This window comes from Chanos chanos, chromosome 5 (assembly GCF_902362185.1).
Source record: "Chanos chanos chromosome 5, fChaCha1.1, whole genome shotgun sequence".
NCBI lineage: Eukaryota > Metazoa > Chordata > Actinopteri > Gonorynchiformes > Chanidae > Chanos > Chanos chanos.
This window is the reverse complement of record NC_044499.1, coordinates 51,013,092-51,037,134: the sequence shown is the minus strand read 5'-3', so window position 1 is coordinate 51,037,134 and position 24,043 is coordinate 51,013,092. Positions and strand designations below refer to the sequence as shown.

The following is a 24,043-nucleotide window of genomic DNA, read 5'->3' as shown; positions in this document are numbered from 1 at the left end:
GTGTGGCCAGTTTCGAACTCTATAAGGTTTCATTGTCTCCTGGGATGTTTGTAAGTAGGCTTAGTTTGACAGCCCTTTTACTCAACCTACTATGGACAACGTCATCTCGCCTGGGTAGCAACCGCGCGTAATCGCGCGTACCGCTAGAGAGCTATCCGGACCTCGAGCTGAGACCCTAATGTACACAGCTCCGTTTGTGTGTTCGCATTCCCACATTCTGTTACTGATTATTATTGACTTTGATGGATCATTATTCAACTAAACTGCTACCGTGGGGGTCGTTTATAAACCTTGAGTAATTAATACTACTCGGATTCCAACATTTTCTTTTACAAATGATCAACAAATTTTCTTGTATGGCTTCGCGGGTATTTAGGCAATGCCTCTGGTGAATGGGAAGGGTTTACTTGAAAGATTGTTTTCTTTGTTTCTTGAAGCAAAATACATATTGCCAAACCACACAAGATGAAAATAGCTTTTGGATTTGTAGTTGTCGCGGCTGGGTTTGCGGGAATACTAAGTTTCAGTTTTCTCGCTCTTGCAATTGGGAGTGAATACTGGTACGTTATAGAGGACAACAGACCAAATCACACGGACATTGAAGACTCCAACTCTCACGGTGGACTGTGGGGAGTTAGCGACGGTAAGTCCGTTGGGTATGTTTTTGGTACTATTTTTATAACACTACGTTTAAGTTGGTTCCATTTCGTGTCGGAAGTAACATAATTCATCTTAACTGGAGCTGTTGTTTTGTGAATACGGTAGATTTACATTTTACCAGCACTATTTTAGTGATGTTCCAGTAGAGTATTTTCAGCCCAGTTAAAACGGGTGAAATTTGTATACATTTGTATATTTGCGGTCCCGGCTCTCTACGTTAGCCACACGTTATATGCGCGGCTGCCCACATATATCACACATGATAATAACGATAATTTGCCTTTTTCTTTTTACGGTTGCTTTGCAGATGGAAACATTGAGTTTTCTACTGAGGATCCCTTCAGGTACTCAGAATCAGTAAGGCATATGGACAGTGAGTACACCATTTGCTCTTCTCTCACAGTAACCATCGTTTTCCATTAAAAAAAAAAAACATTCCTCATCTTTTCAGCATTGTGTTCTTACCTTTAAAAGAAAAAAAATCTCAGTAGGTAAGACACTGAAGCCATAGTGGGTCCCCTGACTCTCACTGTCTGAACTCATATATCTGGAGAATAACTAAGTGAGTTAGACTGAGATTCAAGCATGCCAGAGTCATACTGAAAAAATAAAAACATTTTGGACAGGCCATACAAAATGAGATCATTTAGATGTCACCGGAAAAAATTCACACTGGCTGATCTATTGTTATTTCCTCTCTCTCTCTCTCTCTCTCTCTGTATCTGTGTCTGTGTGTATGTATCACATGCTCTCTCTCTCTCTCTCTCTCTCTCTCTCTCTCTCTCTCTGTGTCGGCGTGTATGTATCACATGCTCGCTCTCTCGCTCTCTCTCTCTCTCTCTCTCCCCTCATTGTAGACATGCACAGTGTTATTGCGGTGCTTCTGCCCCTCAGTCTGGTGCTCCTGGTGTTCGGGGGGATCTGTGGTCTCGTCAGCTCATTGGCCAGAAGCCGTGTTCTACTCACAGGCTCAGCCTCCTACTTTCTGCTCTGCAGTAAGTGCCAATCACCTCTTGACCGCTCAGGGACTCAGGTACTGTGGTAAATGGTTATTAAGAGGTCCACACACTGAGAACTGACTCTAATATTTAGAGATTGTCCGACAGCTGCTGAATATTACAAGCTGTTAAAATAAGTTTAAAACTTACCTGCTTGATTAATTAAAGCTTTTCCCACTAAATGGTCCTTTATTAATCGTGATGACATTTCACCGTAGAAGTAGAGGTGTCATAGACATACAGGTTCTGTGTGTGTGTGTGTGTGTGTGTGTGTTTCTGAGAAGAAGAGAGAGAGAGAGAAATGTGTGGTGATGGAGTGGTGATGGAGCAGAGTCTTTGTGTCTTTTCAGATGAATTATTAATCTGTCAGCGTTGTGCTCTGGTGCTGAAGCTCTTCTCTGGATCCTGTTAATAATACTGAATAATATTACAGATGGGAAAATTAGCTTCAGTGATGTGACATTTACAAAAATCTGAAAGATGAATATTTAAGTGGAGAAATATTTATTCATCTACATCACCCTCCCACACGCCCCGACACTTCTCTGAAACGAAACCACTTACGTCCATTTTTTAAAATACTAGTCTGTTGTGTTTTTTTTTTTCATTTTCAGAATAAAATCCAAGAAAATTAGATGGTGTGTTTCCTGCCCAAGAGCATTAGTAGAAGCACGAGGTGACAGTTCTTTACAATAATCCTACTGGTGAACTGTCTGCGCATTAAAAAGGGAAAATTTAATAAATAACTACATTAAGGTCTTTGTCCAACACTGTGAAAAGGGAAACAGGAAATTGTCTTGACAAAGCCTCCTCTGTCCTGTAGCCTCATTGCCTGGGTCTATAACTTCAATATCGAATATCGCAAAGGCTTTAGGGGCTGGCGAAACAACGGAGCAGCGTTATTCCCCGATATTTATTCAGACAGCGGTGGACATTATTAAATTCCTGCTCTGGGAGCCGCTCGGTGTTGTGTACATGACAAGATGGAACGGGGGATCACAGGGCATTGTGAACAATTTTACCCCAAAGACACTTCAGCACCTGGGGCCTGTGATAATGATTCAGCCTGATCATTATCCTTCATCTCCTTTTGGCAATTAAACACAATATTGTTGCCATCACTCTGTCTGAGCAGAACCTGTTTGTGAAATACCTGTCATGGAGAGAACAGGCGAGTGTCGAGGCTTCAGTTTCAAACCAAAGAATAGTCTAACAACCAGGTCTCTCGCGTAAGCTGTCCGGTCTCACGCCGACACTCAACGCGAAGCGAGGAAAGACCGGCATTTTCTTTCACCTTCTGGCAAACTCAGAGGCCACACAGCAAACGCAGCTGTCTCTTCACTCTGAGCGCATGCCGTCTCGACGGCCTTGGCCTTTAACAGGGTCCTGAGCAGTGTCTGAGAATGGACTCACTGTTAGTGAGGACACTAATGACACTTAGACGGACTGTGATCTTCAGCACTTCTCAGTAATGAGGGGCACATGGATAGAGTTACCCTCTCTGAGTCTTGAAATGGCCTTGGCCTTTTCAAAAAAAAAAAAAAGCTTTCATTTTTTTTCAGTTTAGGACTTTCTGTCTTCTCCTTTTTGACTTGTATTTCTTGGTCCTCTGCATTCCTTTCCCTACCCTGTGTTGATTAAATTTGTTCATTTTAGCTGACACTCTCCTCCAAAGTGATTTATAATTTTTTGCTTTCTCTGCCAGCCGTCACACGTTTCTGGAGCGACCTTGGGGTTAAGTGCCTTTCATAGTCGTTGAAAATTGGGCATTAGGTTTAAGTTTAAACTTTAGATTAGAATCCTTAACCCAAATCACTTGGTGTTACCGCGCTGGGTACATAAATCTATTTCTCATTTCTTTCTTTCTTTAACATAGCATTACTGAAGAAACAGAGACCTTGAAATTTGTTTATGAAAGGCAAGAGAAACAGAACATCTACGGCACTTCTGTTACAAAACAGTTCACCTTCAAAAGGGCATTAATATCACCCTGACGTGAGCTGTCTTTGTATCAGTCTTTGTATCAGGAGAAGCTCCTCCATGATGGAAAAATAAATCAGTTTTAGATCGTAGACTCACTCTGTCTCCATTGACAGACTCCATCAAACATGTTTCCCTCTTATTCTACTGCATCTATCCATCTGTCTCCCCAAAGTTTATGGGGCAGTTTTTTGGGGGTTTTTTTTGTGGAGATTATTCCGGATGGACTCTGACACAGACGCACATTATTTTCCCTGTTCCCAGCTCTTGTCTCTTCTTTTGCTAATTAGCACATGCACCTCTGGCTTCTCTCTCTCTCTTTCTCTCTCTCTCTCTCTCTCTCTCTCTCTCTCTCTCTCTCTTTATTGCTGTTTTTCTATCGCCTATTCATTGAAGCTGATGAAGAAAGCCATGCCTGTTTTGTCAGCGTTTGTAACTGAATGTGAGCTCCTCCGCTGCTGTTTCGTAGCCGCGTGGATTTAGAGGCAGCCGATAATGCTCTCTTACCGGAGTTAAAGGACTCTCGGGCGCCGTAAAGACGAGCGAATATCAGATATCGCTTTTTCTCCGGCACTGTCACGCCTGCTAGGGACTTCCGGTCCGGATGGATTTTCGGGTAGCGGAGCACAGCAGGGCCCCAAGGGTAAAAAAAAAGGGTGGGGTGGGGGGGGGGGGCTTTTAGTGCTGATTGTGTAGACAATCCATTATCTGTGCCTCTGTGGTGCTACAGTCCAATTCTAATCCTTTAAAAACTGTTTTTGCACTTACACACGACGAATTTACTGAAGTGTATCTCCTTTCTCCAAAAATTTTTTTTGGCCTCGCGTCTCAGTCCCCAAGAATAACCCAGTGCCGACCAAAGGAGGATGGGCTCCACCCTCACACTGCTGGTTCCTCTCCAGGATGCTTCTCATTACAGTGAAAGGGAGTCTGCCTCCACGCCTGTTGCCTTAGGCTTGCACAATGGTGCTTTCAGGCATAACGTCATCTAAAACGGCTCTCATTTCTAAAGAGCTATACAACTGAAAAAAAAAAAAAAAACGAATTACAGTAAATGGAGGTAGAGCAGCTTAGTGATAAAGCAGAACAGTAAAACGGTAATTGAGGGTCATGGGTTTGATGCCTAAACATGATGGTGCTCTCTCATTACTATCTTGAGCAAGAAACCTATACCCAAGATCGCCCCATGAGTGTGCAACTACTGATACAGAGAAATAAAAATGAGAAGAGGGCAAGAGTATTTAGGTAAATGAACATAGTGTCTTGAAATATGAGTGTTCACTAATCACACTGTGAGCTTGGCTGGAGTATTTATCAACTACACTACAATGATGAAAGTTTTTTTTTGTTTTTGCAAATCGGCCAAACAGAGAACGGTCTGTCTTTCTGTCTTGGTTGGTCTGTGTTTGGTAATGCTGTTAGCATTTGAATGGGTATGTTTTGAGGGACAGGCTTGGAGGAAGAAGGGGCAACACATGCTGACAAGATTTATTCTTGGATCAATGCAATCAAAAAATGCTATAAAAAAGGCGGCAGTGGCGGGGGGGGGGGGGATGGGGGTCAAACAAAACCAACGCTGACGAAGCAGAACGCCTGCCGAATTTGAAATTTGTTTTATCTCTTTCTGTCGTGATGATTTACATCACTCTGTTTGTGTGTGTGTGTGTGTGTGTGTGTCCAGGCTTACTCACGCTGTCTGGAGTCAGTCTGTACATCAGTTACTCTCAGCAGTTGCTGGTGGAGACAGAGAAGCGAGTGGGGGCAGAGCAAATGGCTCACGTGAACACGTCCTTCGGCTGGTCTCTGGGCATGGCCTGGCTCTCCTTCATCCTGGAGGTCCTCACTGGCCTGCTGCTGCTGCTGGCATCCAGACTGGCACAGATCACCCAGTACCAGGAGTCTGTGGCACCCATATAAGGCACCTCAACCCACCCTACACTCACCCCACATGGGCGCTGAAACAAATTTAAAACGAATCTAAATAAAACAAAACAGAAAGCATTTTCACCCCCGTGGGGCTAAATTTACATCAAACTCTGTCAGTTCAGTAACACTTCAAAGCTTTGTGAAACATTCATGAGGTTGGTTCATTCAGTAAGGCTTGATTAGCTAAGTCTGTGTCGTCTTGAATTTGATGGACCTGACTGAATTGGCCACAGCTCTGTGCTTCTGTACAGTAACAGCAGATTGAGTTTGAGATTGGAGTTACGTTTAATGTGTTTTGAGGAGAGCAAATATCTATACTTAAACCACTGTCTTTTACTAATTTCAGCTCATTTTAATTTCAGTGATGGTACTTATCGTTAGAATGACTGACTGAGTACTTGTTTCAGATAATTCACTGATGGTTTTTAACCACTCTACAAAGGTGTTACATTGTAGAGTGCTTGGACACAGTCAAAGTTACTACTGAACCATAAACAAGTCAAATCGACTGGATTAGCCCTTGGATAGACAGCTCATCTGGATCAGAGAACTCACAATGTAAACTTCAGCAGAGTTTGAGTAATTTAGAACAATCCAGTAAGCATGTTTCACAGGGCAATACCCTGACTAAGACTGTGCAACCGTCCAAAAGTCGAATAAATCAATGCCGTCATGTGTCAGCTCCGGTGTGTGTTTCTGATTCTTGACGGCTAAGTGTGTACTTATGAAAACAACGTAAAAAAAACTCGTGCATTTTTGTTTTTTTTTTCATTTTTAATTTATTTGTTTTTGTTGTTTTGTGTTTGGGTTTGTTTTTGGGGGGGGGGTTTTGGTGAATATTGTCACACTATTGACCTGCAGATGAGAATGTGAGTGAGTGGTCATACGGTGAAGCATCATGTTTTTGTTGTTGTTTGTAATGATTTAATGTCGTGCTTTACAGCCATCACCTGCTTTTCCCCTTTTCTTTGCAGCTCCTCAGTGCATTTTCCTGTGTTCTGAGGACATTCAGTATTCTAGATTAGTAAAAAAAAAAAAAAAAAAAAAAAAGAAAATGTTCTCTGACTATAAAGAAGAGGTCCTCTGAGGATTTCAGTAAAGTGAAAATAAGAAACTTGATTAAAATCTGATGAAGTGAAAACAAGAAACCTGTTTTGTTAAAATTATGATGTTCTTTTGCTTACGAGAGTTGAGGGTCCATATGACTGTTGCATTGCAATGAAAAGTAAAATATTTTTTACGTTTATACAACGACAATGCCGAGATATCGTAAATAGCGCGCATCTATGTGAATGTGCAGGCAGTGAGTATATATGTTTACTACATCAAAGGGCTTATATCACCCCAAGTGTTTGCTGTATTGAATTGGGTTGCTATTGACTTAAGGAGAAAAAAAGAGGACCACATGTTTACTTGCAGTACTGGGAGTGTTCGGGGTTTTTTCCCCCTGATGTCTAAGGCATCGTGTTTAAAGGAAGAGGTGGTTTGATTTTTAGAGTTCTCTCAAACTGTTAAGGCCAGGTACAAGACAGGCCAGGTACTAGACAGGCCAGGTAGGTCCACTACCTTACATCCCCTAATACAAGAGTGCTCAAATCCACTACCTTACATCCCCTAATACAAGAGCCCTAAAATCCACTACCTTACATCCCCTAATACAAGAGCGCTCAAATCCAGACTTTGGCACCCCACTGCTGAGCATGGGCAGTCCAGTCCTGCCCTGTTATCTCTGAATCTTCAACAGCAAAAGTTTCTACAAACGTTCTACCACACGGGGGAAGGGACCATGAGAGTTTTCTTGTATTTCAGTGGTGCTTTAATTTGTTTGCTTTGTTTGTTTGTTTGTATTTTTGTTTGTTTGCTTCAGTGTTCTGCTCAGCCTGAGGTTCTGTTGTGCTCGTTTAGGGCCGTGTGCTGTGAAAAGCACGGGGCAATTTGTTATCGATTACGCTAAACCCGTCGTTAGCCAAACGACATTGCTGTAACCGTCAGGACCAAAGAGCCCGTTCATATTTCAAAGAGAATTTTTTTGTTGTCGTATATTTTATTGGGGATCCATGGCAACAGTGGAGTCTGCCATCATACAGCCTCTGAGATGAGAGCTTTATTGGGTCTCTCTCTGTTTAATGGCTTTTTAATGACATTTCACCAAACCACCCCACAATCCTACAGTAGCTGCTGATGTAACTGAGTATTGGCGAAAAGCTGAGGTAATTCTGTTTATCGCATGTCTAAATTACTATGTCTTTCTTCCTTTTTTTTTCTCTCTTTTTTTTTTAAAGTCCACATTCTCTGTAGGTAGCAAAGAACAGCCCAATCAAAAATTATTTAACGTACACATTTAGCACAACCCACTCTGTTGAGAAACAGCTCAAGTTGCAGCCTCTCCCGCGGCTGAAGCGTCTCTCTGGGTTTAACGGCTGAGTTTGCAGGGCACAGACAGAGAGGTCTCCTAAACCAAAATGCTTCATCTGCTTGAATGGTCCCTGATAAACCAGCCTTAGGTCTGAATTGGCAATTTAATTGGAAAGACGGAGTGAGTGTGTGTGTGTGTGTGTGTGTGTGTGTTTGGGGGGGGGGCATGGGGCTTATTGAACATTTGGATGCTGAGGGAGTCCATTGTTTTGAACCAGTCAGGAGAGACAGGGGGAAAAACAACAGCTTCTATGTGTTAGCCCTGTGACCCAGTCAGATAAACAGCTGTGAAGTTTTTTTGTTTTTTCCCCACTGATGCAATTTAGTATTCATGTGCAACAAATCCAATGTACTCATTACAGAGAACACCTGAAAACAGAACTGCTTTGTGCATTTGCTCAAGTAGTCATTCCAAAGTTAATGTGAAGGACTTTAGCAAGACTTACTGTGACACTTTTTTTGGGGGGGGATGTCATTTGCTTCAGACATCAATAAAAATGTACTGCAAACAGTGTGTGTGTGTGTGTGTTTGTCTCTGGGGTGAAAGCCGTTAGCAAACCCTGTTAATCGAAAGACAGCCAGAGAGCAAGAGAGGGAGAGAGGGAGGGAGGGAGAAAGGAGAGAGAAAGAAAGAGAGCTTTGTCCACATCCATCTTCTTTGTAGGGCTGTCTCAGTTATGAGTCTCTCTGTGTTGTTCAAACATCTTAAACATGCTTCAATTCAGACACAATTTTTTTTTTTTTTTACCTGGGTTCAAGCCCAAAGGCTGAGACAATAGTCTGTCATGCATGTCTGGATGGATTCTCAGCTCTGCCTGGGCAGGATCAGAGCGGTAATTCTCGTAAATATGTTATAGACTCAGTGCAGCCAACAATGGGACGTGTCCATCCCCAAAGTGTTTTAAATGATTAACAAAAGTTTATGGTTTTGTTTTGTTTTTTCCAAAGGTTAACCTCCACTGAGAGATTTTTTTTCTTTTTTTTTGATGTTTTTTTATGTTTGTTGTGTTTCAGACGGTGGCAGTCACCTCTGGGTCAGACGACTTCATTATTTTTTTTTCTCCTTCTCATTCGTTTTTCTCTGCCCTGCTCACGACGACCTCCAGTCACAAGCGCACTGGGGTTTATTACTCAGGTGAGTGGCGAGGCCATTTCTCCGGGATACGCACAGACACGCGGCTGGCCCCGTGAGCCACACACATCTCACATCTAAACGTGGGGAGAGAAGCAGAAACCATGCATCTCATCTATTAGCTTGTGTCTCTCAGTGACACAACACCACTGTCATGGAAACCATATACTGAGCAGCCTATAGGAACACTTGGAAAAGGTTCATCCAAGGGACCCTCTGGGGAGAGTTGTGCATCACTATATGAGAGGGGAGATGAAGTAGTTTTCATTTTGCGTCCTTGCACCTGGAGCTACACACGTCTGCAAAATGCAACTGCATGAGAAAAAAAAAAAAAAAAAAAGGCTCCTGCCTCTATTGTCTCGATTTGTCTACTTTACCTTTTTCATTCGGACACACAGACCTGGACCTCTGAAGACTGAGAGCAAGCAATCTCGCTTTCATCCCTGTCGCCATGGCGATCCACCTCAGAACGGCCATCGGACTGGGTCTCCTTGAGGCTGCTATCACTGAAAGCCCCCATGGACACGCCATATCCGTCAGGAGATGAGGCACAGACTTTCGGGAACACTCTGTGAGAACGCTGAGGCTTATTTGAATGTGGAGGTTGTGTAATAAAAAGTCGTAGTCCCAAAGCCCAAAAGAGACGACCCTCACGCCATGCCACGCTTTGCAAAACAGTTTCATTTCTCACTTAACGGCAAGCAAAAACGACATCATCAGTTCAAACACTTATTTCACGAATCACTTTTAGTATCGTAATCACTTGACAGCATTGCGGTTTTCTGGCATGGGTGCACTGAACGCTTGTGTCCTCTCAAGTTCTCGTCAGTTCAGTCTGTAATGTTCACACATTCACACTTATGTAACCGTTTTATCTTGCTCTGTTTTTTTGAGGAGGGGGAGGGGGGGCATATGTGAGAGTGTATTGCCCACATAAAGCGGTCTACACTTCTTTTACTCTTTACTCTACGATTGCATATTTCTGAATGAATCTTAGAAAATCTGTGTTAGAAATGCCAAAGAAAAAAAAAATCAAGACGCTCAAGTGAAAGTCAAACGGAAATCTACAGCATCTTTCACAACAGAATTAAAACACAGTTATGCACTGTGAGGATGAAGGCCTCTGTTGAGACTGTGCTTCGGCCGGTAGTCTCAGCAGAGTCCAAATAGAGTTAGAGCTTCACGTCTGGGCTGTTAGCTTCCACTGGGTCGTCGACTGGAATGTGCCGTTCGGGTTTACTGGGACCGTGCTCTCTGCTGAGCAAACTGCTGGGCCACAGAGCGGGCTTTCTGAATCGCCAGCTGAGTGTCGTCCTCTGTGATGCCCAGGTGCCACACAGCTCTCACCGAGCCTCCAACGTGAGGGAACATCAGAACCTGAACACCTTGCCCCAACGCCTTCTCCTCCCCCTCACCCACCGTGGCCATGCGACGGCAGAACTCGGCCGGACTCAGCCAGGAGTCGCACACACGGAACCGAAGGATGTTTGTTTCCACCGTGGCCAGGTCCACCTGGTACAGCGGCGGGTCACACTGCAGCAGAGCTGAACAGAGAGAGTGAGAGAGAGAGAGCGAGCGAGAGAGAGAAAGAGAAAGAGAGAGAGAAAGAGAAAGAGAGAGAGGGACAGAGAGAGAGAGAGAGTCGATTCTTCTGGTCTACATTCTACATTGTAATATCCCGATTTTGTGTGAGCAGCAGCGGTCATTTCAAAGCTGTAAACTGCTTTACTTTTACACTGATGGGACAAACATGTGATTCTGTCTGGTCATCCTGAGCTGACAACCAGAAATAGAGAGGGAGGGAGGGAGGGAGAGAGGGAGGGAGAGAAAGAAAGAGAGAGGGGAAGAAACGGTTCAGCAGAACCCTCATCCTGTCTAACTGGAGTCTGATAAATGTTGTCCTAAGTGAGGTGCATTTCTAGTTTGACCAAAGGTTGACGTGACAAAAGAGACACCCATGGCGTCACAATTACAAACCCAGTCGGCAAAAATTAATTTAGTGGCGCCTTAGTGATGCCAGCTCTAACATCAGTCACTTAGGGAGCGCTGTTTGATTTCAATTAAACCTCAGGTGGTGGTAGTTCAGCATTTCACGACGTTGGTCTACATTTCCTCTGACGAAGCGGTATTATCGGATCTCGGAAGAGTTTAGCCTGTGGATTTCAAAGAGAGAATTACCTTCGGCAAAGGTCCTGGCATTTCTGTGGTCTTCCTCCAATCTGCCAATCATGTCGGACAGAGCGATTTTACCCGCCGCTGCCAGGATACCTGACTGGCGCATGCCCCCGCCAAGGGCTTTGCGGGCACGGACTGCTCTCTGGATGAAGTCTTTGGGTCCTCCAAGAATTGTGCCAACCGGTGCCCCCAATCCCTGCCAACGAACAAATTTATGCTTAAAATTCCCATAGCAACAACACGAAGAATCTAGAGTTCTCATGCTAAGATTCAGGACCTCTGAAGCCTAATGTATTTTAAGAGCCCAAGCCAAATGTAACACACACACACACACAGATATACACAAAGTGCATTCTCTGAGTACCTGTCTCGACTGAAAGGTTTTTTTACCGGTCTCAGAAGTACAGTCTCCCACCTTTTCATTACCCTTAAAAAGCACCTAAAATAACCCTCTGTTTTAAAAACAGGTTGTTGATAAGCACAGGGGACAGTGAGGAACATTGTGTTCTGTGAGTGCACAGTCATTGGCTCACAGCATTAATGTGTTCTGGACAAAGAGACAAACTCTACTGCAGAGAGAGGCTTTTCTCATACCACTCTTGTGTCCCGAGGAAACTTAGAAAACTAAACTTATGATAAAGTTTCAGCAAAGCACTGAAAAGCTGTCATGTAACAGGCATATGTTAATCACTCAAATGTTTAATTAACATTTTAATTACACTCTAATGACGGGGGCTTCGCAGACACTGTGAGCTCCTATTCAAAGATCTATTCACAGTCTGAGAACTGCGGATGACACAGAGCAGTCTGTCATCCCTGAGTTTCTAAGTCAGTCTCTGAATTGACAGTTCACACAAATTTAAATAAATAGGGAAAAAATGTCGCATTTGTTCGGTAAGGGCTGTGTAAATGAGGGGGGGGAGGTGGCAGTCATTTCTGTACAGTGCTGGTTCTGTCTAGTGCGTTTCTGAGTAATTATGCATTCCTTACAAACTAGCAGATTAGCAGTGTGAATCTGAAATGCATTGGGTATCAGTTTTTCTGCCAAACCAATGTGCCAGAAGCTAGTTTTGGGCTCTGAAATATGGCTATTTGAAGTTGTAGAATTAAGAATATGTATTCAAGGTCAAATCTGAATGTCTAAACAAAGATTATGTCATTATGTACCCCGACATACCTGTCGAAACCCATAAATGTCTGGAGTACAACATTTATGCAAAAAAAAAAAAAAATCTGTCAAAATTGTGAAACGCACCTTCACGTCTTGCTCCGTTAAGGCTTGTCAGATTACGCTAGATAATCTATCAGCTGACCATGTCAAATTAGACTTGTGTCTACTGACACCACCTCCATGTATTGGACAGCATGTATTCAGGAGACAGTTTTAACACACTGGGCTCACACTAACTGTTTAGATTAACTAGTTTATGCATGCAGGCTCTCAATTTCAGCCAAAGATGAGGACATGAGATGAGTAAATCTGATTGGAATAATTACTGTTCATTTATTTAGCAAACGCACGTTAAAATACATCTCGACTCTCAGTCTCCCTACAGCGAAACCGGGAGGACGCTGAATATAAAAAAGGTCGGGAGGGAGTGGGTGAGGGGGTTGAATCAGCATGTGATTCATACGGAGCTCTCTCACATTAAAGGGCTTTTTTTTCTTTAGGTGAGAGTTTCTTCGTGTCAGATGAGATGTCTGCGCACTGACGAGCAAACAGGATAGGGGACTTCATTCCTGGCGGCACAAGCGGAGTAATTTACGCAAACGCGGCTCCTAACGCGGCTCCTTAACATCTGGGCTGGAGAGGATGTCAGTCGTGGGAAAGGGAGGGTTGGGTGGAGAGCGGCAAATCTCCACTTGTCTGTGATGAAAACCGTCAAAACGCTGACTTCACCTCCACTCCCAGTCCAGCTGTCAACCCTTCAGTATCAGGACGCCAACATTTAATCGCTACTTTTAAACAGCGTGAACACTACGACAAGACCTCGCAAAAACACTCCGGTCTGATTAGGTGACAAATTTCTCTATTTTTTTTTTTTTTTTTTTTGGTCCACAGGTGACCCTTAAGTGCACAAACCATTCTGAGAAACACAAGTTGCTCCTTTATCATAGGAAAGGCAAATAAAAAAAAAAAAAAAGCAATTTCAGCAGCATTCGTGTAGAGCTCAGAGCATGTCAGAATGATCCATTTAAACGAAATACCACTTAAAAAAAAAAATCAGCTCAGGGTGTCATGTTTTTGGGATGTGTAGTTTTTGTTTTGGCCATGTGGTGTCCTCAGTCCTTGTTTGTGCCTGTTCAGTTTATCATTGATGTATTGTTTTCACCTGTGTCTTGTTCTGCCTGTCTATTTAAGTTTCTTGTTTTCTTCAGTTCCTTGCTCAGTCTTGAGTTGTTACCCTGCGTTCGATTCTAGATCAAGCCTTCTTGTAAACTCTGTGTTTTTTGTGTTTTCTTGGACTGCCTCCTGTTGCTGAACCTGTTTGACTGGACAAAGATTCTGCCTGCTGCTTTTCTTGGTTTTTGACACTGATTTTCTCTGCCTTCTGGTTTTTGACCTCTGCCTGGATTGGTTTGCTGATTTTTGCCTGACCCTCTGGATACCTCTGCCCTGATTAACCTATTAAAGGAATCACTTGCTCTGCACAAGCTTTTGTGTTGCTTTCTGCAATTGGGTCTTGAACTTGGCCCCAGGGTAAGGCTCTGGGCTTTCAAGCCAGAGCTCCGGGTTCGATTCCCAGGTCGATCGTTACAGCAAGACTGAGCCATGGAAAAAGACCCAGCAGAGCCGCATCATCCGCGACGCCCACAGATAGACCAGCTCTCTGCCGCCGTGTCAAGTCACGATGCCACTGTGCTTCGACACGAGCAACAACTGGCCACTCACCACGCTACAGTTGAGCGACATGAGCGTGCTCTCAATGAGACTCTCCAGACCCTACAGACCGTAGTGAATAGCCAACCCTCTCCTGCACCTCCAGCTCCCCCTGATCCCCCACGTCAGCCCGTCTCCGAGCCTCGACTCCCTGCTCCCCTGAGGTTTGATGGTAACCCAAAGGACTGCCGTGGTTTCCTGACGCAATGTTCTCTTTCTTTCAAGCTCCAGCCCACTACCTTCCCTACGGATCGGACACGAATCGCCTATATCATCACCCTCCTCACTGGAAAGGCCCTGGCCTGGGCCACAGCCGTGTGGGAACAGCAAGGACCTGCTTGTCACAACTACAACGCTTTCACAGATGAAATGAGGAGAGTATTCGACCATCCCGAAGGAGGCAGAGAGGCGGCTAACAGGTTGTTCCAGCTGCATCAGGGCAACACCAGTGTGGCTGAGTACGCTGTTCTCTTCCGTACCCTGGCTGCAGAAAGTGGCTGGAATACAACGGCTCTCAAGGCCGCTTTCCATCACGGCCTGTCAAGTTCGATCAAGGATGAGCTAGCGACGAGAGAGCCGCCCATGGATCTAGAGTCTCTGATTGATCAGGCTATTCGATTGGACAATCGGTTGAGAGAGAGAAGGAGGGAACGACAGCCCGAGTTTCGTCTCTCCTCCTGGACTGGAGGCTTCACTTCGACCCCATGGCAGTCATCTCAGGAACCCCAGAACATCTCCCCTAGTCCTGAAGAACCCATGCAGCTTGGAGGAACACGTCTCTCTCAGGCTGAACGAAACCGCAGGATGAGAGAACGATGCTGCCTCTATTGTGGTAAGCCTGATCACTTTAGATCGTCCTGTCCCGAGCTTTTGGGAAAAGCCCAGTCCCGTCCAGGAGAGGGAGTACTGTGACGGGAGCAGCCCTTACTCCCATAACCCCCATCAACTGCCTGCGGATTCCTGTTGAAATTTCCTGGAGTCACCAGCCACATCACGAACTTCAGGCCCTCATAGATTCTGGTGCGGCCGGTAATTTCATGGATATCACCTTAGCCAAAGCCCTCCACCTCCCTGTAACCAGACTGGAACATCCTCTCTCAGTGATGGCCCTGGATGGAAGACCCTTGGGAGATGGTACTGTTGACCACCTTACGGCACCTCTCCTTATGTGTATAGGGGGACGCCATCAAGAGAAAATTCAGTTTAACCTCATTCAGTCTCCCGAGTTCCCAATAGTGCTTGGTTTTCCCTGGTTGACCCTCCATAGTCCCCACATTTGTTGGTCGTCTGGAACTGTGATCGAGTGGGGCCCCCCTTGCCAAGCCACATGTCTCCTCTCTAGAATCTCGAGTTCCCTTCAGAAGTCCCGAGTCCCTCCCGAGTTGTCCCGAGTCCCTCCCAAGATGTCCCGAGTCCCTCCCGAGTACCATGATTTGAGTGAAGTGTTCAGTAAAAAGAGAGCCACGTCACTGCCCCCTCACCGGCCTTATGATTGTGCGATTGACCTCCTCCCTGGAGCTATTCCCCCCCGGGGAAGAATCTTCTCCCTTTCACCCACAGAAACCAGGGCAATGGAAGAGTACATCAAGGACTCTCTGGAAGCTGGGATCATTCGCCCATCCTCTTCTCCTGCCGGTGCTGGTTTCTTTTTTGTGAGCAAAAAGGATGGCGGTCTACGGCCCTGTATTGACTACCGTGGGTTGAACAAGGTCACAGTGAGAAATCGCTACCCCTTACCCTTGATGTCCTCGGCTTTCGAGTTGCTCCAAGGGGCTACGATTTTTACTAAGTTGGACCTCCGCAACGCCTACCACTTGGTACATATCAGGGAGGGAGATGAGTGGAAGACGGCTTTTAACACACCAACGGGGCACTATGAATATCTGGTAATGCCTTTTGGGTTAACCAATGCTCCAGCTGTCTTCCAGGGTCTCATCAATGACGTCCTGAGGGATATGTTGAACCGGCATGTCTTCGTCTACCTAGATGACATCCTTATATTCTCCAAGTCCCTTCATGAGCACGTCCACCACGTCAGAGCGGTCCTCCAGCGTCTTTTAGACAACCACCTCTTTGTAAAGCCTGAGAAGTGTGAATTTCATGTCTCTGAGGTCTCTTTCTTAGGTTTCATTCTGTCCAAGGGAAACCTCTGCATGGACCCTAAGAAGACACAGGCTGTGCGTGACTGGCCCCAGCCCTCATCTATCAAGGAGGTTCAACGTTTCCTAGGCTTCGCAAACTTTTATAGAAAATTTATTAGAAACTTCAGTTCGGTGGCCGCCCCACTCACTAATTTGACCCGCAAGACGCCTGGCCGATTTTTTTGGTCTCCGGAGGCAGATCGGACCTTCCGAGAGCTTAAGGTGAGGTTCACCTCAGCCCCTGTACTAACCTTACCTGACCCCTCTCTCCCCTTCATAGTTGAAGTTGATGCCTCGGATGTGGCAGTGGGTGCTGTTCTCTCCCAGCGTCCCGCGGATGGTAAGCTCCACCCTTGTGCCTTTTTCTCCTCTCGCCTCTCCAGTGCTGAAAGAAATTACGATGTGGGTGATAGGGAGTTGCTGGCCGTTAAACTAGCATTAGAGGAGTGGCGACACTGGCTTGAAGGGGCCCAGCATCCTTTCCTCGTGTGGACGGACCACAAGAACCTTGAGTACATTCAGAAGGCCAAACGTCTAAACCCCCGGCAGGCAAGGTGGGCCCTCTTTTTTAATCGTTTTGACTTCGTGCTCACTTATCGCCCCGGTTCTAAGAATCAGAAGCCTGATGCTCTGTCCAGACTGTTTTCCTACACAGACCAAGAACGCACTCTGGAACCCATTCTCCCAGACTCCAGGATCGTGGCTCCTGTTCGTTGGGGAATTGAGGCAGTGGTTCGACAAGCCCAGCAGAGGGAACCGGACCCTGGTAATGGACCTCTGGCTCGTCTGTTTGTCCCTGCCTCTGTACGCTCCCAGGTCCTTCAATGGGGGCACTCCTCTCAGTTAACCAACCATCCCGGCACTGGCAGGACGTTAGAGTTCCTGAAGAGGCGGTTCTGGTGGCCTGGGATGAATGCTGATGTCCAGTCCTTCGTCGCTGCCTGCCCTGTTTGTGCCCAAAATAAAAGTCCTCACACACCTCCCCATGGTCTCCTTCATCCCCTACCCATCCCCAAACGCCCTTGGTCCCACATCTCCATGGACTTCATTACAGGTCTTCCCCCTTCCCAGGGGAACACAGTCATCCTGGTCATTGTGGACCGTTTTTCCAAGGCCTGTCGTTTTGTCCCCTTACCCAAACTCCCCTCTGCTCAAGAGACCGCAGAAATTGTCTGCCAGCAAGTTTTTAGAGTTTTTGGTCTCCCAGTAGATGTGGTTTCTGACCGAGGACCCCAATTCACTTCACAGTTCTGGAAGGCTTTCTGTAAGCTGATTGGAGCCACTGTCAGTCTTTCCTCTGGTTTCCACCCGGAGTCTAATGGTCAGTCAGAGAGGCTCAACCAAGATCTCGAGACCACCCTCAGATGCCTGGCCTCCAAAAACCCCTTGTCTTGGAGCAGGTATGTCCTCTGGGCAGAATATGCTCATAACACCTTGTGCTGTTCCTCCACAGGTCGCTCCCCTTTCGAGTGTCAGTTTGGGTTTCAGCCTCCTCTGTTTCCGGACCAAGAGGCTGATGTTGGCGTCCCTTCGGCCCAGGCCTTCATCCGCCGCTGCAGACGTGTCTGGCGGAGCGTCAGATTGGCCCTTCTTAGGTCTGCACGACGCCACCAACTCCAGGCCAACCGCCGGCGCAGGCCCACACCATTACTACGCCCTGGGCAAAGGGTCTGGTTGTCCTCACGGGACCTTCCCCTGCGGGTGGAGTCCCGCAAACTGGCTCCTCGGTTTGTGGGCCCCTTCAAGATCCTGAGAAGGGTTAATCCGGTCTCGTACCGTCTGCAACTTCCTCGGGCTATGCGGATCAACCCCACCTTCCATGTTTCTCGGTTACGACCTGTAATCACCAGCCCCCTTGCTCCCGCAACTCGACTACCTCCACCTCCTCGGATCATTGATGGGCAACCCGCCTATACAGTCCGGCGCCTCCTTGACTCTCGTCAGGTACGGGGAGGGTTGCAATACCTGGTGGACTGGGAGGGATACGGCCCAGAAGAACGAGCTTGGGTTCCAGCCCGGGACATTCTGGACCCCAACCTTATCAGGGACTTCCACCAGAGACATCCTGATCGTCCCAGAAGGAACGTCCGGAGACGTTCTTGAGGGGGGGTCCTGTCATGTTTTTGGGATGTGTAGTTTTTGTTTTGGCCATGTGGTGTCCTCAGTCCTTGTTTGTGCCTGTTCAGTTTATCATTGATGTATTGTTTTCACCTGTGTCTTGTTCTGCCTGTCTATTTAAGTTTCTTGTTTTCTTCAGTTCCTTGCTCAGTCTTGAGTTGTTACCCTGCGTTCGATTCTAGATCAAGCCTTCTTGTAAACTCTGTTTTTTGTGTTTTCTTGGACTGCCTCCTGTTGCTGAACCTGTTTGACTGGACAAAGATTCTGCCTGCTGCTTTTCTTGGTTTTTGACACTGATTTTCTCTGCCTTCTGGTTTTTGACCTCTGCCTGGATTGGTTTGCTGATTTTTGCCTGACCCTCTGGATACCTCTGCCCTGATTAACCTATTAAAGGAATCACTTGCTCTGCACAAGCTTTTGTGTTGCTTTCTGCAATTGGGTCTTGAACTTGGCCCCAGGGTAAGGCTCTGGGCTTTCAAGCCAGAGCTCCGGGTTCAATTCCCAGGTCGATCGTTACACAGGGTTTCCTTAAAAGTCGCGACGGCCCAAAAAAAAAAAAACGAGAGAGACCGGACAGCCCAGTCACAAAAGTCCGCTCTCTCTTTCTCTCAGCACAAATCAGTCTTTTAAAAAAAAACGTCTTTCTACATCTCGCTTCGGGGGGGTGGGGGGGGCGGAGCAGGGCGGGTCTACTGGGAGAGGGCTGTGCGTGGGAGCGACGCCTACCTTGGACAGACACACGCTGACTGTGTGGCAGTGCTCTAGGATGGCGGACGGCTGGACTCCAAGCGCCGCGGCCGCATTCATCACTCTCGCGCCATCCATATGCACCATCAGGCCGTACTTCTCTGCCAGGAAACGCAGCTGACCGGGGACAGAGGAAAACAACATGTACACACATTTACACATTTAAGACAGCTGCATTTACACACACGCACACATACACACACACACACACACACACACACACAGGCACTCGGGCACGTGCATCAGACGCACACATTAATCAAACACACGTTAGTTAGACATAGACAAAAATGCACAGCAGACACACACACACACACACACTCACATTAGGCACACTCGAGCGTGTGAGTGAGCACTAACGGGCGCTCAGGTGTCAGGAGAACATGGTGGAATAAGTGTTCTATTTTAGAGGACTCTAGTCACTCTGTACAAAAACACTTCCGTTGAAAACAGGAAACCATTTTGGTTCATTTTAATTGAAAAAAATTAGGCAGCTGTTAAGGGACTGAATCACAGTCAGCATCTTTTTGGAACAAAAAAATCCAAGCCCACTCTCTTTCCACAGTCTGGATGTGAGCGCACAGGATGCTAGCGTCTGACTGTAGTGGCCACATGTGAATTTGCTTTTTTTTTTTTTTTCCCCATTTCAACACAAAGAACTTTACTGGTCTGAGTACCCAATGTCTGAGAGTAGAACATCAAACACAGCACAAATGGTAGAGTGCTTTTCTCACACACACCCACACAAATACACACACACACACTCTCTCTCTCACACCCACACAGACTCACACAGATTCCCATCTGGACCCTTTTGTTGATTTACTTATTAAAGAAAGTGAGTCTGACCTCCCTTAAGAAAGACAAGGGCAGAACACGTCCTCCTTGGATGTTGTGAGTGTTTTCCACACAGACGAGACGTGAGCGCGGATAATGCGGATCTGGGTAGCCATGCCGGATTTTGGACTCCAGCTGCTCCAGGTCAAATGTTCCGTCCGCCAAATTACTCACTGTCGTGGAGTGGACCCCAGCTAACTGTTGAATGGAGTCAGAGATTGGTGGATGTCGATAATACGAATCGAATGTTTTCTATGGTAAATGTTTAGCATGTTTCCGACTTACATCGCTTTGACTTGCAGTGTGACAGTTATTAAAAAGGCCATTGTTTTCACTGTTTTCACAGCAGTGTTAATGTATAATCCACAGTTAACTCTGTAAAAGTGCATTTACCACTGATGAATTTGCTCTGGGTGCATTTCTTGCATATAGGTCAAGATTGGACCATGTTGGAGTGCTGCTGGTTTTACCTGTGCACTCCCCCCCTGCTCGTAGACATGCAGGTGAGACAAATCTCCTACGATCATTTCGTCTCCTCTCTCCCGACAGTGCACCATGACTGAGAGAGAGAGAGAGAGAGAGAGAGAGAGAGAGAGAGAGAAGTTTGAGCACTGACTTGCACTAACGGGGACGTGGATGCCGTGCTGGAAGGGAAAGAACCTGTAACTGGTTTTGTCCCCTTGACAGGCAGCGCTTAGCAAGAGACAAATCGAAACTAATTCCGGCTGAACCCCGGGTAACGTTTTGTCGTCTTACCTGCAATTAGATTACTCATCGTTCCTGTGGGGACATACAGGGCTGCTTCCATGCCAAAAATATCAGCTGCCATTTTCTGAAGCTCTTCGAGAAAAGGGGGGAGGGGGGATAAAAGTGGTCAGCGTACGCGGTGTACGTTATTCATTTTTCAGTAGTTTAAAAATCAAGCCCAGCACTGTAATGGCGAACAGACGAATAATCTCAGACTTTCTCTCAATTAGCTTTCAAGGGACAACACAACAATCATAACCCCTAATCAACACCACAAACTGTTTAGTTGATCTATTCATTTATCATTTATCGTACCATATCATTTTATACAATTTAACCGTATCTCTTGGTGACTTTGGGAACTGTTTGTGCGCTGTTTCGGCAATGCCGCAGTGCAAATGTGAGGCATTAAATTTGCATAAGTTGCATTTTAATTGCGTAACTTTACCGAAAGATTCATTTACAAAAATTAAAGCACTTCTGCGTGAGCACAGGAACCGTTTTTCGTTCCTTTATGTAGTTTTGATTTAAATTTGCTCGTGATACATACGGGGAAGAATAACGGGTTTACAGTCACAGTATTATTTTTCTAACCATTGACAGAGGGATCTTCGCCGAACACATCGTCGCCAACTTCGGCCTCCGCCATGGCTCGGCGCATTACCGGTCCCGGTTTGGTGACAGTGTCGCTGCGGAGGTCAATCGTACGGACAGCTGCCGGCGACCTGCAGTCTGCAGACTTTGCAGTTTCATAATAGCATTTCACCGAAGCCATACTGAAGGCACGGCCATGTTTATATGCTGTCGCTCCACTTTTCATGTGGTGCCGAAGCACACGACACGAAATAACTACTGTTTTAGAGATCTTCTGCATTTTAAACTAAACTGGACGGAATTCATCGGGGTGGCAGCATGGTCATTGCTGGTGAACTTTGACTGATTTCACTCGTCAATCGTTAAATGGAGAGGAAAGGCATGAATAATAGAATCGGCACTATCGATCGACGGCGGCCCCCCCACCCCCCGCCTCACTTGATCAAAACTAATTTTGTTTCATGAGATTCTCTCAACCTGCCGTTATACTGTTTAAAACCAGATTAATACAGCTGCATTTACACACACACACACATATACACGCACAGAGGGAGAAAGAGGGAGAGAGTCTTATAAGGTTAAAGAGACAACTTCTTAGTTACGTACGGCAAAATAAAGTGACACGTAATCTCAAAGACATTTTCACCAGAACTTCGCCTGAAAAAGGTCATTCTTCATGAAACACAATCAACACAGCCAAATACTTAGTCATAGATCTTAAATTGAATCACCTATGAAGTTCAGCTCTCTTTCTTTCTCTCACTCTCTCTCTCTCTCTCTCTCTCTCTCTCAGCTATATATGACTGGTTGCAGTTCACTGTTTTGTTTGTTTGTTTGTTTTGTTTTGGTATGTGTGTGTGTGTGTGTGTGTGTGTGTGTGTGTGTGTGCGTGCGTGCGCGCGCTTTTATTTTTTTACCAAAACAAAGGCTCTTTCCCAAAAATTCACTGAATTTTTGGAAAATGTAAATGACATGATTATCAGAGTAATTGTATAACGTTTATCACTGGTCTGAGTAAATGTCAGTTTGTTAATGTGACTGTTTGTCAATCCAATTTTAGTTTAAGTAAACCAGTGAATTTGTCACGTGACAGTAAACAAACTCTCCGACTCTTAAGAAAGTTTATTGTCTTCGACTCACCAGTAGAGGGCCGTGTAACACAGCTAATTTTGTCAAAGAGCGCGCAAGTTTACAAAATTTCCTATGCTATGCTGCAGAGAGAGAGAGAAGTCCGTGGTTTCATTCATTTATAACTTGGACTATTGTTTTGTTATTCAGATCCCTACATTGACTTCAGTTACGCCAGAATTCAGCTATTCGAATTCTCGCAAAGAATTATAACGTGTGGAACCGGCTAGTGCTCTGTCTGCATTCGCCTCCGTCTAAATTCTGAAGTCGTTATAAACTTCTGCTACTCCCTAACAAAGGCTCTTAATGGGTTTGCTCCCAAATATCTGAGTGAATCTTTTAGTCCTTTAAAGTCCGTCAAGCCTGATTCACTCTCAAAGTGCAGGTTATTTGCCAGTTCAGAGATAGAAAATAGCTGGAGCTGCAGTAGGTAGTGTAATACTGTCTAATGGCATTTCCCAGGTATGCAGCAGCTATCCAATATACACATGATAATTAGACACATTCTCAGTTTTCAAGTTTGGACTAAAATATCGGTTTGTTTATTTAATATTAAAAGTACACGCGTTTAAGTTAGACAGTCTTCTCCGTTCAACTCTATAGTAAAATAAGCAGAGTTGAATGAAGCCCAGTGACACATAAATCTAACACATAAATCTAACTAAGACCTCAGTTGTGATCACAACCATCACATGTGATCGCTCACTCATTTGCTTGTGTGCACTGGTATTGGTACTGGTGTCTCTGGAAACTCTCTTGGCTGTGTTGTGGTGTTGTTCTGTGTGACCTTACTTTACCATAATACTGCCTTATCTAGTTATAACACAGTTATTATATTACTAAGCTCTTTATACCTTTAACTGATGGCCTGTTTCAACACTCCTGACAAGTCCTGACATCTGCAACTCATCTCACCCAAGAACCACACTGTTCACTGCCCTACATGTCTGATCTCACCCAAGAACCACACTGTTCACTGCCCTACATGTCTGATCTCACCCAAGAACCACACTGTTCACTGCCCTACATGTCTGATCTCACCCAAGAACCACACTGTTCACTGCCCTACATGTCTGATATCACCCAAGAACCACACTGTTCACTGCCCTGATCTCACCCAAGAACCACACTGTTCACTGCCCTACATGTCTGATCTCACCCAAGAACCACACTGTTCACTGCCCTGATCTCACCCAAGAACCACACTGTTCACTGCCCTACATGTCTGATCTCACCCAAGAACCACACTGGTTACTGCCCTACATGTCTGATCTCACCCAAGAACCACACTGTTCACTGCCCTACATGTCTGATCTCACCCAAGAACCACACTGTTCACTGCCCTACATGTCTGATCTCACCCAAGAACCACACTGTTCACTGCCCTGATCTCACCCAAGAACCACACTGTTCACTGCCCTACATGTCTGATCTCACCCAAGAACCACACTGGTTACTGCCCTACATGTCTGATCTCACCCAAGAACCACACTGTTCACTGCCCTACATGTCTGCTGGACTGGACTAGAATTCGCTGTCTCCGCTCCCTTGCCAAAACCATGCA

General features: G+C 45.6%; 2 protein-coding genes across 2 annotated transcripts; one reads left to right on the top strand and one right to left on the bottom strand.

Moving 5' to 3' along the window:
- The first annotated feature begins 465 nt into the window (after positions 1-465).
- On the top strand, positions 466-5,555 carry tmem235b (transmembrane protein 235b). The gene is made up of 4 exons (XM_030775936.1): positions 466-651; positions 982-1,033; positions 1,518-1,655; positions 5,320-5,555. The coding sequence occupies exons 1-4, from the start codon at positions 466-468 to the stop codon at positions 5,553-5,555; spliced, it is 612 nt and encodes a 203-aa protein (XP_030631796.1).
- Positions 5,556-9,840: 4,285 nt separating this feature from the next.
- On the bottom strand, positions 9,841-21,676 carry tha1 (threonine aldolase 1). The gene is made up of 7 exons (XM_030774014.1): positions 21,352-21,676; positions 20,767-20,850; positions 20,481-20,569; positions 20,023-20,208; positions 19,153-19,290; positions 11,290-11,482; positions 9,841-10,655 (listed from the first exon to the last, which is right to left on the bottom strand). Exons 1-7 carry the CDS (start codon positions 21,629-21,631, stop codon positions 10,348-10,350), a joined length of 1,278 nt encoding a protein of 425 aa, XP_030629874.1. The 5' UTR covers positions 21,632-21,676; the 3' UTR covers positions 9,841-10,347.
- Positions 21,677-24,043: the final 2,367 nt, after the last annotated feature.

Excerpts from the sequence above, each read along its gene's own strand:
- tmem235b (XM_030775936.1), top strand. The coding sequence starts at position 466 with ATGAAAATAGCTTTTGGATTTGTAGTTGTCGCGGCTGGGTTTGCGGGA. Across the intron at positions 1,034-1,517 it reads ATCAGTAAGGCATATGGACA|ACATGCACAGTGTTATTGCG; the intron begins GTGAGTACACCA and ends CCCTCATTGTAG. Across the intron at positions 1,656-5,319 it reads CTCCTACTTTCTGCTCTGCA|GCTTACTCACGCTGTCTGGA; the intron begins GTAAGTGCCAAT and ends GTGTGTGTCCAG.
- tha1 (XM_030774014.1), bottom strand. The coding sequence starts at position 21,631 with ATGCAGAAGATCTCTAAAACAGTAGTTATTTCGTGTCGTGTGCTTCGG. Across the intron at positions 20,851-21,351 it reads CGAAGATCCCTCTGTCAATG|AGCTTCAGAAAATGGCAGCT; the intron begins GTTAGAAAAATA and ends CTTTTCTCGAAG. Across the intron at positions 20,209-20,480 it reads AGCAGGGGGGGAGTGCACAG|TTAGCTGGGGTCCACTCCAC; the intron begins GTAAAACCAGCA and ends TCCATTCAACAG.